The sequence below is a fragment of the Haplochromis burtoni genome, unplaced genomic scaffold (genome assembly GCF_018398535.1).
Source record: "Haplochromis burtoni strain Fernald_Lab_line unplaced genomic scaffold, NCSU_Asbu1 Contig_2, whole genome shotgun sequence".
Lineage (NCBI taxonomy): Eukaryota > Metazoa > Chordata > Actinopteri > Cichliformes > Cichlidae > Haplochromis > Haplochromis burtoni.
This window is the reverse complement of record NW_024582363.1, coordinates 2,720,238-2,732,499: the sequence shown is the minus strand read 5'-3', so window position 1 is coordinate 2,732,499 and position 12,262 is coordinate 2,720,238. Positions and strand designations below refer to the sequence as shown.

The 12,262-nt window shown below is 40.6% G+C and overlaps 1 protein-coding gene across 2 annotated transcripts in view; it reads right to left on the bottom strand.

The window, feature by feature from the left end:
• Positions 1-12,262, bottom strand: part of LOC102310481 (AT-rich interactive domain-containing protein 3B) — a 56,090-nt gene that overhangs the window by 17,927 nt on the left and 25,901 nt on the right. For both annotated transcript variants that reach the window (XM_014333561.2, XM_042218151.1), the window contains exons 3-4: positions 9,950-10,024; positions 9,208-9,280 (exon numbers count right to left, since the gene is read on the bottom strand). In XM_014333561.2, the coding sequence (XP_014189047.1) occupies positions 9,208-9,280; positions 9,950-10,024 (148 nt within the window). The remainder of the gene's footprint in view (positions 1-9,207; positions 9,281-9,949; positions 10,025-12,262) is intronic.

The following is a 12,262-nucleotide window of genomic DNA, read 5'->3' as shown; positions in this document are numbered from 1 at the left end:
TGTCCGTCTCCTATAAATTGTATTAAATGCATTAAATTCTGCTCTGCTTAGGGTTTGACAAAAAGTAAGATTATTGACTGACCAGTGGTCAACAGATGTTTATGGATCCACCTACAAGTCCTTCAGGGTGTTTTTACTTATCACAGATCTGGTTAAGTTACTCCACCCAACAGCTTTTAATTGAAACTAAGCAAACATTGTCACAGGAATGCGTTTGAAAACATCTGTGGTCAGAGAGATTGTCAGGACGTTCTTTTAACAATTCTTTACCTTGTTGAAGTGCTTGAATGTTCTCTAACAACATTTATCATTACAGGCTGTATGTTTCCAGCCAAGCTGCAGGAACTACTGAAACCTGTTGTGCAACTCATGCATGAAATGTATTTACCATTTGTTCTGTTAAAACTTGACGTTATTAAAATTGTGTGATGGTGTTTCCTTTTCTGTGACTTATAGCTATGACCGGATTAGAAAAAAAAAAAATCTATGAGCATGGTACAGATACAGGGGCTAACAGCAGAAAACAGCAAGAGTGTTGCAGTGTGTGAGTGTTGGGAGGAAAAATGTTTGTTAACACATGTAGTAAAACTAATGATACAGGCCTGTCCTATGAGTTACTCTCACTTGGAAAAAAGATCAGTGAAAGCTGTTTTGTACACATATTTTTAGTCCTCAAAAGCAATTTATTATAGGTTAAAAATTAGTATGCATGATTGCTATTTACATGTTTGCCAAAACTGCTGGAACTCGTATTCAACAAGAGAATATAAAATGCCATGTTGCCTTTTTATATCCTAATGTCAAACTTTAAAACTAGGCCATATATCAAGGATAACTTCTGCTCTAAATCTCTGCCTAACTTGAAAATCAAGTGAGACTACAGTAACCGAGCAGACTGGCTGAAAACAAACATCTCTGATCGTCCAGTAAAAAGTGTAAAGAATGTATATGTGACAGCTACGAGAATACAGCTTGTTCTACGCATGAAAAGGGGGAGAAGGGGGTGGAGGTGTTTCACTGATTAAGCTGCTGAGGTGAGGCTTAAAATTTTCCACCCTTCAAATTCAACTGAAGCCAGGAAGAGTACGACAGTGAGGGGAAGGAGTACTATTTAGACCAAATAAAAAGAATACAGATAAAGCTTAAAAACAACAACTAGAGGAAGGAGGCCTGGAGACAAATAGAAAGAGGGGAAAATGCCATGGTGCAAACAGACACACAACAGCTATTTAGTAAGTACAATAGCCCCCCCAGGCTTCATAAAAGGACTGTTTTACATGCATTTTTGCACGTTACTTTATGGCTTCAGTTGAGGGCTATAAGTTCTAAGAACTGAAGGCAGTGTGACAGAGAAAACTTGGGTTTCAGGTCTTTCTGCTTTAACCTCCTAATACTCGAACTCTTCCACGGCATACATTTTTAATTTCTCTTTGATATTTGGGCATATTGGGACCCGATGAATGTAAAAACAAAGAATTACCAGATTTTTTTTTAACCTGATTTGTGCTTCTAAGAAAAATGAGAGCCACATATAAGGATATTCGTATAAAATTTCGACAGAACAGTGTCAGTATAATGTCCTCGTAAGTGGATATCAGGCCCTTGTAGCGCAAAATGGAATATTTTGGTCTAAATAATCCAAAATGTGATGTTCACATATGTGGACGCCAGGTCCTAGGAGGTTAAAAAATACACAAGGGGAGAAAAAAAGTGGTGAGGTAGACAAACAGGACAAACAGGACAGGACTACACACAAAACATTTTTTCCTCCTTTAGTTATCTTTAGTTGAAGTAACAAAAGTACTTCAGGTTTAAGAAAGGCCATCTTTTGAATTAAAACAGCATTTCACATGTTATAACTCTGTTGGCTACAGATGCCTGGGTCTGACTATTCCACAGTGGACATAAATAAAACTTTTGGCTATGGACACCTGGGTTCTGCAGGATATCCTGAGACCAAAATACGCCTGGCCAACACTGGTGACAAGTAACTAGTCAAACTAGTTTTTGCTGGATTAAGGAGTACACATGAGGCAGTGATGACTTTACTGATGCACTGAGGGGGCCCTCTGTCCCATAAAGCAAGCTTTATAACACAGCTAACTGCTTCAATCAATGACCACCCGGATTGACGGATAAAGCCATCAGCTGATGAGCACCATTTGAGGCCGAGCACCGCTGATCAATACCGGAGACATCAAATGCTATAAGCCTGGGAGAAAGGGGAATCTGTTCACGCACATAAGGGGGTTGTTGGGGGTTGTGCACTCATCTTGCAAATTTTACCTCTTGTCAATGCTAATTACTTTTGACTTCTAAGATCCATGAGAGTGGGTCATATGTTTACCTTTCAGGGTCTTAGCTGATGCTAATGCAGAGTGACTGAAAATGAAATCAACATCAGAAAAAAGCTTTCATTTGTAAGTAACATACAAGTACAATAAAACCCTTTTAGTGAATTCACGATAAAGGTTATTTGTTAATTTAGGGCTTAAAACGCTACAATTTATTTTTTCTTTTGGAGTCAACGATACAAAAGAAAGTAAACCACTAGAAAACTGATGATGACACACTGTATACTGCAACACTGAAAATTTTATTTTAAGCCTAACTGCAAATGATGATAACTCATCTCACACTCATATATCACCACTTGTTAAGTAACCACTGCCTTTATGTAATCATGTACCCCAAACAATAAACCACATCAACTAAAGCGCCACTGGCAAAGAGACAACAGCACTTGTGTGTTTCATGTCCATTTCTTCCCTCAAATCAAACGTCTTGTTTTCCATTAGGCACTCAGACCTCTGCTGCTGTGTGGCTTATGGAGCAAGGCTGCAAAGCTGCAGTGGAAGTGAGCTCAGGGCTATTGTACGGGTGTAGGGCTCCTCTGGGGGCTGTAATGCATTTCATACCATCCATCACAAGGGTGTGGAGGCCAGGAAACATTGCTTTAAGAGCACACACAGGACACAGATGGAGAAGCAAGACATGCAGATATACAGATAGCAGAGGCTTAGGGAATTTGCCGATCACAGGAGAATTCTGTGCGCAGAAAGCTTTACGATGGAACCACAAACCCCATTTTGATTGCCTAAAGATTAAATATATTTTATATGAAACAGCACAATGAAGTAAACAAGTTTCCAATGAACACAAATACAAAATTAAAAGCATACATATATTTACAGAAAAGCTTGATTTGGCACCCTATTATTAATGTGCTTATGCTGAATCAACTTACACAAATCATTTGTAATTATTGAAATCTCTTACTTTTAACTTTGCGTTTCTTTAACTTAATTTACAATATACACTGCGGCCTACTTCCTTTAAGCAGGAATATACATACTACATTTTAAGTTCCTGTATTGCATACATTGAGGAACAGATTTCTTGCCGTTTCACTTTCAGCCACAGTTTTCTGAATTTCTTTCTTCAGACCGTTACTATTTTATCCAACTTGTATCACAAGTAGTGTTATTTTTTCCATTCAATAACATCCTCTACCCTATTACTTTCCCCATTTCCCATAAAAGCATTCACTTGTAAGTATTTTTCAGTGAGTGCAAAACAAGATGGGTGAATGAACAGAGCAGCCAGCCAGTATTATTTTTACCCTGACCGATGACCTCACTGGGAAGCATGAATCTGTTTGAGGGCCTGCACTTGTCCTCTTGCCTGGTCATATGACCATGGCGATTTAGGGTCTCAAATCCCAGTACAGTACGGTTGTAATTAAAGATGGACAGCACAGTGGCAATCTAGGGCTGTGGAATAGTCTGGCCACAGAACAGAGGAAATAACAGGGGGTGGAAGTAATTGGGGGCTGGGATGAAGAAACACAGAGAGGAAAGGACACAAAGAGTAGCCTTAGTTGGAAAGAAAGAAGCAAAAACAAAAAAAATTAAAAAGTCACAAGATTTTAATCTAAGCTTCCCACAATAAACCATCCCACACGCAAAACATCAGGAAAACTACTATTTCCTTTTGTTTTGAAGGAAATGGATAACCACTCTAGATGCTTGTGCCCTTAAGGCTGGGCTGTAATTTGGCAGGGGATGGGTGGGGTTTGCCCAAACCAAAGACAATCTCAACCCTCAAATGTATCAGGGCAGTTACCACCAAATCTTTGATGAAAAATGCATGGGAGGATGTGTCCAAAAGGCAGAGTTTCATCTCTTCTTTTGGAAAATGATTAGAAAGCGGTGGTTGGAATCTATGTATCATTTGGGTTTCCACCCTATGCTGAGAGAAGGGCCCCTTTACTACCAGTTCTAATCTTCTTGTACAGTTCCCTCATTATCTTTCAGTCTGATTGGTAACCTCAGTCAGTTTCAGACCACTGGCAAAGTGCTTTGAAAGGGAAATCAAAGAACACTGCGTTCTCCCATACAAGCTGCCTGATGTCTCCTTTAACCTCTCCTCAGTAACCCTGGCACCCCGTCTGCACTCGGCTCTTACTTCCATGTTGGCCACATTCATCCCTCATCCTTTCTTTTGTCTTTTTCACAGACATCAGACATGTGACAGTCACATGTCTGATGTCTATCAGGGTTACCATATCTAAAAGACTTGCCTCCACTTATTTAGAGATCATTAATCATTGTGCGTAGGACAGGAGGCCCCTTAATCCAGCCAGTCCTTCCTTCCCCCGGTCTCACCAAGCAAGCAGGCCACAGTGCGGCCCTCCAACCCTATCCCCCATGGTGTTATCAAGTTTCAGCGGTTGTAACTGTAGCACAATAAACAGAGAGGGGAGGAGAATTCAGTGGGTGCAAAGGAAGAGGACGGGAATGAAAAGAAAGAAAAGAGAGGACATAATGTCATTTCCTCTTTCTATTTTATTGGTGGATTCTGTGTAAAACATGCTTCACAGGCTTTAAAAAGCAGCATCTATTAGGAGAAGATCTGTCATGATTCAGATTATAAATGTAATAGGAAAACAAGGTTATCACAAAATTATGAATGAAAACTTTTACATCTACAGCCTTTTACCTGCCAAATCAATTAGCAGGATTCTAGTTCTGCCCCTACACCTCACCACCGCCACCACCACCTGAAAAAAAAAAATCCTTTTAACTATAACCCAACACTTCATCTGAAATGGACAAATATGCTCACAAAACCTTGGGCTTTGTTGTTAAACCAACCAGGTGCTGCCACTTTCCAGAAGTTGTGGGGTGTTAACTAAAGGAAAACGAGTCCATATCACAGAGCCAGAGAATGTTCCTATTGTGGTGTGGTGTTTGTACAGAGGGGCTGCCTGTTACGAGGGCCAGTGTGAGGCTGACCAGGGGAGTAATATAATGCATACGTGGATCCCCCAGAGCCCATTCATGCTGTAATTGGTGTGGACAGAGCACTCGGTCTCTGGGTTACAGTTGGGGAACTTCCTCTAATGTCCTGCTGGGAGGCCACTGTTCCCACACCACAAATACTTCAAATAAAATCCATCTAAACCTTGGAGCAAAAAATGCTGTGCTTTGTAAAAGGTAATACAAAGGCATGTTTAACATTTGTTTTTTAGTCAAAAAAAATTGAGTGTAAAGGAATATGCAAATAATGCTATGTCACTAAATTGCTGACTTGCTCTGTTTTGATCAAAATCCCTTTAGTGCCATTTTTCTGTCTCCTGCAGCAAATTCTGGGAGCTTCAAAGGAACAAACACTGCTCTCCTCGTGCAATTCACTGTGGAGCTACAGCTAAATAAGAACCCTTCATTTCATTCTATAAATCTTCCCCTAGCCACAACATCAGAACTATAATTTAATCACACAGACAAGTCCTGCTTACCACTTTATTACTATTAACAGAGCTAAATCTGGGATTTTCCTCTAAAATAACTCTAAAGCTGTGATAGCACAGCATGTGGTCCCTCTTAAGCTGAAGCTACACTTCCAATTAAGAGTGTCACACTGAGATGGATCTTGATCTCTGACCACGATGTGTGTGGTTTTCTGGTGAGAGGAGAACGAGTAAAACACTTCGTGGGGCGGGGCAGGGGTTCTCGACTGGTGACTTCACTGAACAGGAGCCTCTCTCTCTCTCCCTCTCTGGCTCTGTCCATCACAGCTCGTGGCCATTAATCATCTCAAGTGGACAGCACTGACAGGCAGTTGGCTGCATCACTCTCTGAGTTTCTTCCCTTTTTTTTTTTTTCTTCATCGAGCAACTGTTGCCTCATTTACTGCCTGCTCCCCCACCTTCTCAAAAGCCCACCTCCTGGTCCAAACCCCCATCCCCAATGACAAAGCGGTCGAGTGTCAAACCAAAACAAACAATCACCCATATGCTTAATCGAAACCTTTGAGGTGGTTAAAAGCATCAAGCCACCGCCAAGCTTTCTTTGCAGCAATTGGGGGTGAGACAGGAAAACCTGTAATGGATGTAATGAACAGTGATGTCACCGTAACTCATCTTGGCTAATATCCTCCACCCGCGCTCTTTCTATGTGAGCAGCCCTAGTGCATTTACATGTACATGTCAGGCCATTAGCTAATGTTTCTACCTGGAGCAAATGACTAATATATACATGAGGGTCTCCAGCTGAATGAGGCTGAGCTCCTTACAAGCAACAAATAGCACAGAGGTCAGTGGTGAAAGCTGGCTGGGTTCAGTAATGGATGTAACAAATATTCCTCTGACCCTACAGTGGTCATCTGTGACAAAAAGAGGCGGGGGGGTTGTATGTGCGTCTTCTGTCATGTCTGTGATTCAAAGCCCATCAATGGGTTCCCTTTACACTCAGACTCTATTTAGGACAGCTGGTAAAATTCCTCAAGCATTAACGCACAGACACGCACACACACAAACACATGTGACTGTTTTTAAGCAGCAGAGGCAGGAAATGCGAATCCCTCGTAAGTTTTCCTTCCGCCGTTTGCTTCCCTCTCAGGGCTCAGAGGCCCCACGCCAAGGTGGGAAAAGCACTTCACCATTTGTCTCACTCTCACCAGAGTTTCCACTGGATTTAACTTAACCTCACACTCTGCCTCATTTTTCAGAGTCCACTTGTAATCTCATTCAATTTAAGAGGTATTTTCCCTTTGCTACGCCCTTCTTAGAAAGTCTCAAATAATGACATTGCATTTAAAGAAAAAAAACAAAACAGGCTTCCTAAGTGCTCTTTAATTACAAAAAATGGACTGCAATAATCTTGACAACATATCTATGAAATGAAATGGAGGGAGGAGCCAATGCACAGAAATTAGAGGGTAGCGTGAATAAGAGCTTAAAGAGGCTTGCTCTTCATCTCATTTACTCTTGGCACTGAGTGTAAAAGAAATCCAGCCAAGCAATGCCCTATGATTAAGACTCCGGCTTGAGGGACAGCATAGGTCAGCCAAGTGGCTCCTGACTTAAGGGAGGGGTGAAGACGGCACTCTAGTCTAGCTGAAATTATACCCTCTCTTGTACAATGGTTTCATCAAGTCTCTAATGTCATATCCTGCATCTATATTTAAAGCACTGTGCAGCCATGGATATTTAGATTTCAACTTTGCACTTGTAACTGTAAAATAAAACTATTCAAATAAATAATACTTTTTAATCTCACAATATCTTTCCTTTGTCTTTTGCAGTATCTTTCTCTTGTAGATGAGCACTCTGGAAATTTAGTGATAACTGCAACAACTAGCACTGACTCTTGGACTCAATATTGATCACCTGTATTAATGTTGACATGGGAACCTGAAACGCGTAAGCCGATTCCAGTTACACTCACGATAATTCTCTTTGGAAATGTAATTCCGTTAAACAAGTTAAACACCAAAGAGTTACCAGGACTGTGCTTCGTCCTAATTTACTTTATGGCAATATAATTTACAAGTTACATGTTAATTTGTTTGTTTTAAATCAGTGTTATTATTCACTCAATGTTTGTGCTGACTCGTTTCAAACTGCATGAAAAATAATGTGACACTGTAATCAGCTAGTTATCTGTTGTCAGGTGGCGATTTAGTCAGCTTGATGGATTTCTCCATCTGACCAGCGTGAGTAAAGGGTCAGGCAGCCACTCCCAGCGTCTGCCACTGGACAGAGATGCTAACAGGGCCTTGACAGATCCCGTCCCTCCCTCTCCTACTCGGCTTAATTCATCACCCACCAAACAAGGCCTCTGGGTGGTAAGACCTAACCAGTCTCTCAGAAGCTGCTGCTCTCGTGCACCTTAAACACACATATGCAAGTACATACACATAGGTGTCGATGCACACGGGCCCATTTACCCAAAAAAATAATAATTGCACAAAGCGATCATCTGTCAGTCCAACAAAACAAACTATGCATCAAATAAAGTTTCACTCATGTACGGTACCCACCACTGAAGCCTGTAGCAAAACATATTGAAGTGAACCACACACACACACACACTCACAGATTATCATCACCTATCACAGCCTGCCAAAACATAATGTGAAGTATGCACCACTGTAATAACATTGTGATTCACCTTGGGAGGTATTGCTCAAGCAGTGTAATTTGCTTTGCAATAGGTTTGTCTGATAAAAGCCTAAGTGCATTAGCAGCCCTGGTCAGACAGGTCTCGTAAGCAGTGTCAAAGCAGCACAAAGTCAGCTGATCCATGAAGCCTGCTGGCCAACTAAGCTAGGCCACTGCCAGATCCACTTGACTCTGATGCTACAGAAACACAGGATCAGCTGAGGCAGATCTTACCTGCTGATACCTTATGGCCTTTATGCTTGAGAGGGGAATTAATGAAGTATTTCTCAGCCAGTGTGTGAGTTGTTTAGTGACAAAACATGTTTCACTGGCATCAGACAAGGAGTTACATTCTGTATGTACTTTCATCCTCGTTGATTTTGTATGGCTTCTAGCAATTGTATGAAGAAGTAATCTATTTGTGCTGCAGGTGTGACATTGCTCAATCAACACTGAAATTCCAGGTGCTCTCTAAAAAAAGAAATTAACTTTAGTGACACATCTGTGGCAATTCCCATAGAGTCACACTGAAAGTTAACATTTAAAGCACCCTACATGTTTTGAGAGTAGGAATGCAACAATATAATAATTTCCATCTCAGAAAATATTATAACTTTGAAGTATAATGATGATAACTTGTAGTCTTCCTTAAAGTCTAAAAGTTATCTAGGTCCCGAATAAACCTCCAATTCAATGCTCCATCCAGTACAAGCCAAGCCACAGGATCTGATATTAGTAAAATAATATTTTTGTATGCTTACCTCTTTTTTGCATGAAGGCAAAGAGATCATCCAAAAACTCTTTTCTTTTTGGGTCATTATCAAGCTCATACAGCTGTAAAGAAAAATAGAAAGTTATTGGGGTACTGTTTGCTTAAAGTAGAGCTGTGTGGCTGCTCAGCCACAATGTCTACTCAATTCAATTTTATATATAGCACCAAATCACAACAACAGTCGCCTCAAAGTGCTTAAGTATACAGTTTATTGTCCAGTGCTTAATCCTGAATGTCTGTATTTTCTCTACTGCTCTTTTTAATGTTAGACTGTATGATGATAGTTCATAATAGGATTGCAAAACGTTGTAATTGCACCATTGTTATGACTCATATACTCTATACATAATGTTTGTCTGGAAGACATTTGTTCTTTTTTCTCCCTGAAATGTTCTTTTTAGAACAGATGCTTTCATCTCACTTAACCACAAAACATACATGTCAGCAGCTAACTGTTATCTTTGAGGTGTGCACAGATGAATCTTTCAGGCTTCGACACTTTTAGTTCTTTGAAGCTGGCTTAGAGTTTCAGGAACACATAGATCCTGCATTTTTAGAGTTCTGCAATTGTATAATACTTCAAAAGGTTGACCTATATACACATGTCCCACATGTGCTACTGAAATGAGAATGTATGTTATCACATAACTGTCATAAAGGGCTCCTTTTGCTACTTTTGTAACAAAACTTTTGGGATTTTATTTGTTTTTTTCCTTGATTTTGTTTTTCACCTTAGCAAAGTCTCTGGAGGCCTCTCCTCTTCCTCTGCTGCTGTCAGCCTCATCTGCCCATCCTGCACTGCCATTCTGCAACAAATGAGAGTAAATACAGATGAGGTCAGTAAAAAAACGAAACAAACAAATAAGCAGGTTTTCACACATCAGCTCTGGATAACTTTAGGTAATTCAAGTTTTGACACAAAACAGGAGACGGTCTGCTTCAGATGCATTCTAACTACTGAAATATACAAATTACTGAAAATACTACTGAAAATGCTCCATTTGGGTGAGTTGGGAAGTTGGCTGCGTAGAGCAAACTTAGAAATTAGCTGCACTAATTTCAGGTGGGCAGAAGTAGGTAATGTCTGATTTGACAATCCCAAACAGGCACATTGTTAACTGCATCTCCACTGGGAAATTTCGACAAAATGTTAAGGCTCCAGTCTGTGGGTGCTGAATCAGCTGAGGAGACGACCCTCTCTGTGTTGGACTCAAACCCTTGCCAAGGAGTCCATAACATAAAGAACTTTGCCGTAAAAGTGAATGCTTCCCATTGAACCCACATTCTTCCAGTTTAACATTTGTTTAATCAAGCAAAAACATATACTGCAACACTAATGTATATACAAATTTATTATTTTTAGAAAACTGACTCATTTCCATGAAAAAAAAAATGTATTCATCTGTTGTTACACCAAACATTTATTAAGTTAAGCCTGAATTCCCTTCAAATAGTTTGCAACAAGCTTTAAAAGTGGCGCATTCGCTAAGCTAGATAGGACAAAGTACAATCTGCAATACACACTTATCAAAACAAATATATACTCAAAGACTAAGGGTGCATAGTCCAGGGGTTGAAGTAGTAACCTCTGGAGTTATGGTACCTCTGAGCTCCTAAATCCCCCCTCCCCCTTCATCCTCAAACATCTCCATTTGACCTAAACCATCTGCATCTGGGCCTGCCCTGCCCCCAACAATGTCTTCCGACCCAGCTGGATACAAGGGCCCCCCATCCTTCAATCTTAACGCAGCTGTGACGGGTGGCCAAGTTCATGGAGTGTAGATGGCAGTCAGGAGGGGCCAGAGAAGGGTGGGCTGGTCAGCAGCCTTGGCGCCCACACATACACACACACACATACACACACACACACGCAAAAGCTGATCAAGGCTATGTGTATGTTTGTGAGTGCAGGAAGGGGGGGCCAATGGCCCCACAAGACGGGAAGGAAGGAAAATAAGGGCAGAAAGGGGTGCACGGTATGTGCCGACCAGGAATGTCTCCTAAAGACAAAACCTATAAAAGCATCAGGAATCAAAACAAGATCCGTTTGGAGGGGGACGTTAATAGCTGCAGCCTGGAGTCTAGTTTCAACCAGGAGCCCATTGGTCAGTGGCAATTACAGGGCCTGAAACAAGAGCCAGGGGGGCAAAGGTTGTCAAGGCCCCTGAGAGCAAGTCATTTTCACCCTCTCACTCTCAGTATGTGTAACGGTTGTCAACAATTGCTCCCTATACAAATACCATCAGCCATCAAGTTGAAAACCTACTGCAAATGGTGGGTTTCAAGGCAAAAGCATGAAGACAAAATGAGACATCTGCTATTTAGAAGGGCAAACATGGTCTGCACCACACCACAAGCACAAACTATCCAATGCTGTAATGCTGTTAAAAGGGGCAATGACGACATGTGATAAAATGTTTTCTTTTCCTTGAGCAACCATAAAAGGGTTTGTTCGAAAATGCTTCCCCTGTGTAAAAAACGTATAGTTCTAAAGTTCAATGTTCAAAACTTAAAAAAAAAAAAAAATCAACACTACGTTATCCTACTGGACTTCACAGACTGTGAAGTGTTGTATTGAAAATGTGTGCACAACAAAACCTTTTTCATCATCAAAAACAGCTTCCTATATTATACAATCTCTTATATGTGATCCAGATTAACATATCATGTAAAAGTAAACATAAGTTATGGTACATCTGAAGGGCCTATAGACCTTTGCTCACAATTGACCACGTCTGTTAAACTTTAACCATTATAAATGATTATAAGGGAAGATAATTCACATTGCAGACATATGTAGTTCTACATGGTTAGGAAAAAACTGCTGGCAGCACCTTTTATACAAACAGTATGTTCCCCATTCTGTGACCCCGAGTTCAATATTTCAAGATCAAGATGGTTACGTTTCTGCACTGAGAGGACACAAAGTGTTTGTTTATTGATTCATAGTCCAAAAATTCTTACTATTTAACAGGTGCTCTTATTCAAAGTAAATTATTTTGGGACTTGCAACATTACAATTAGCTCCCAGTTCATCAGTGTTA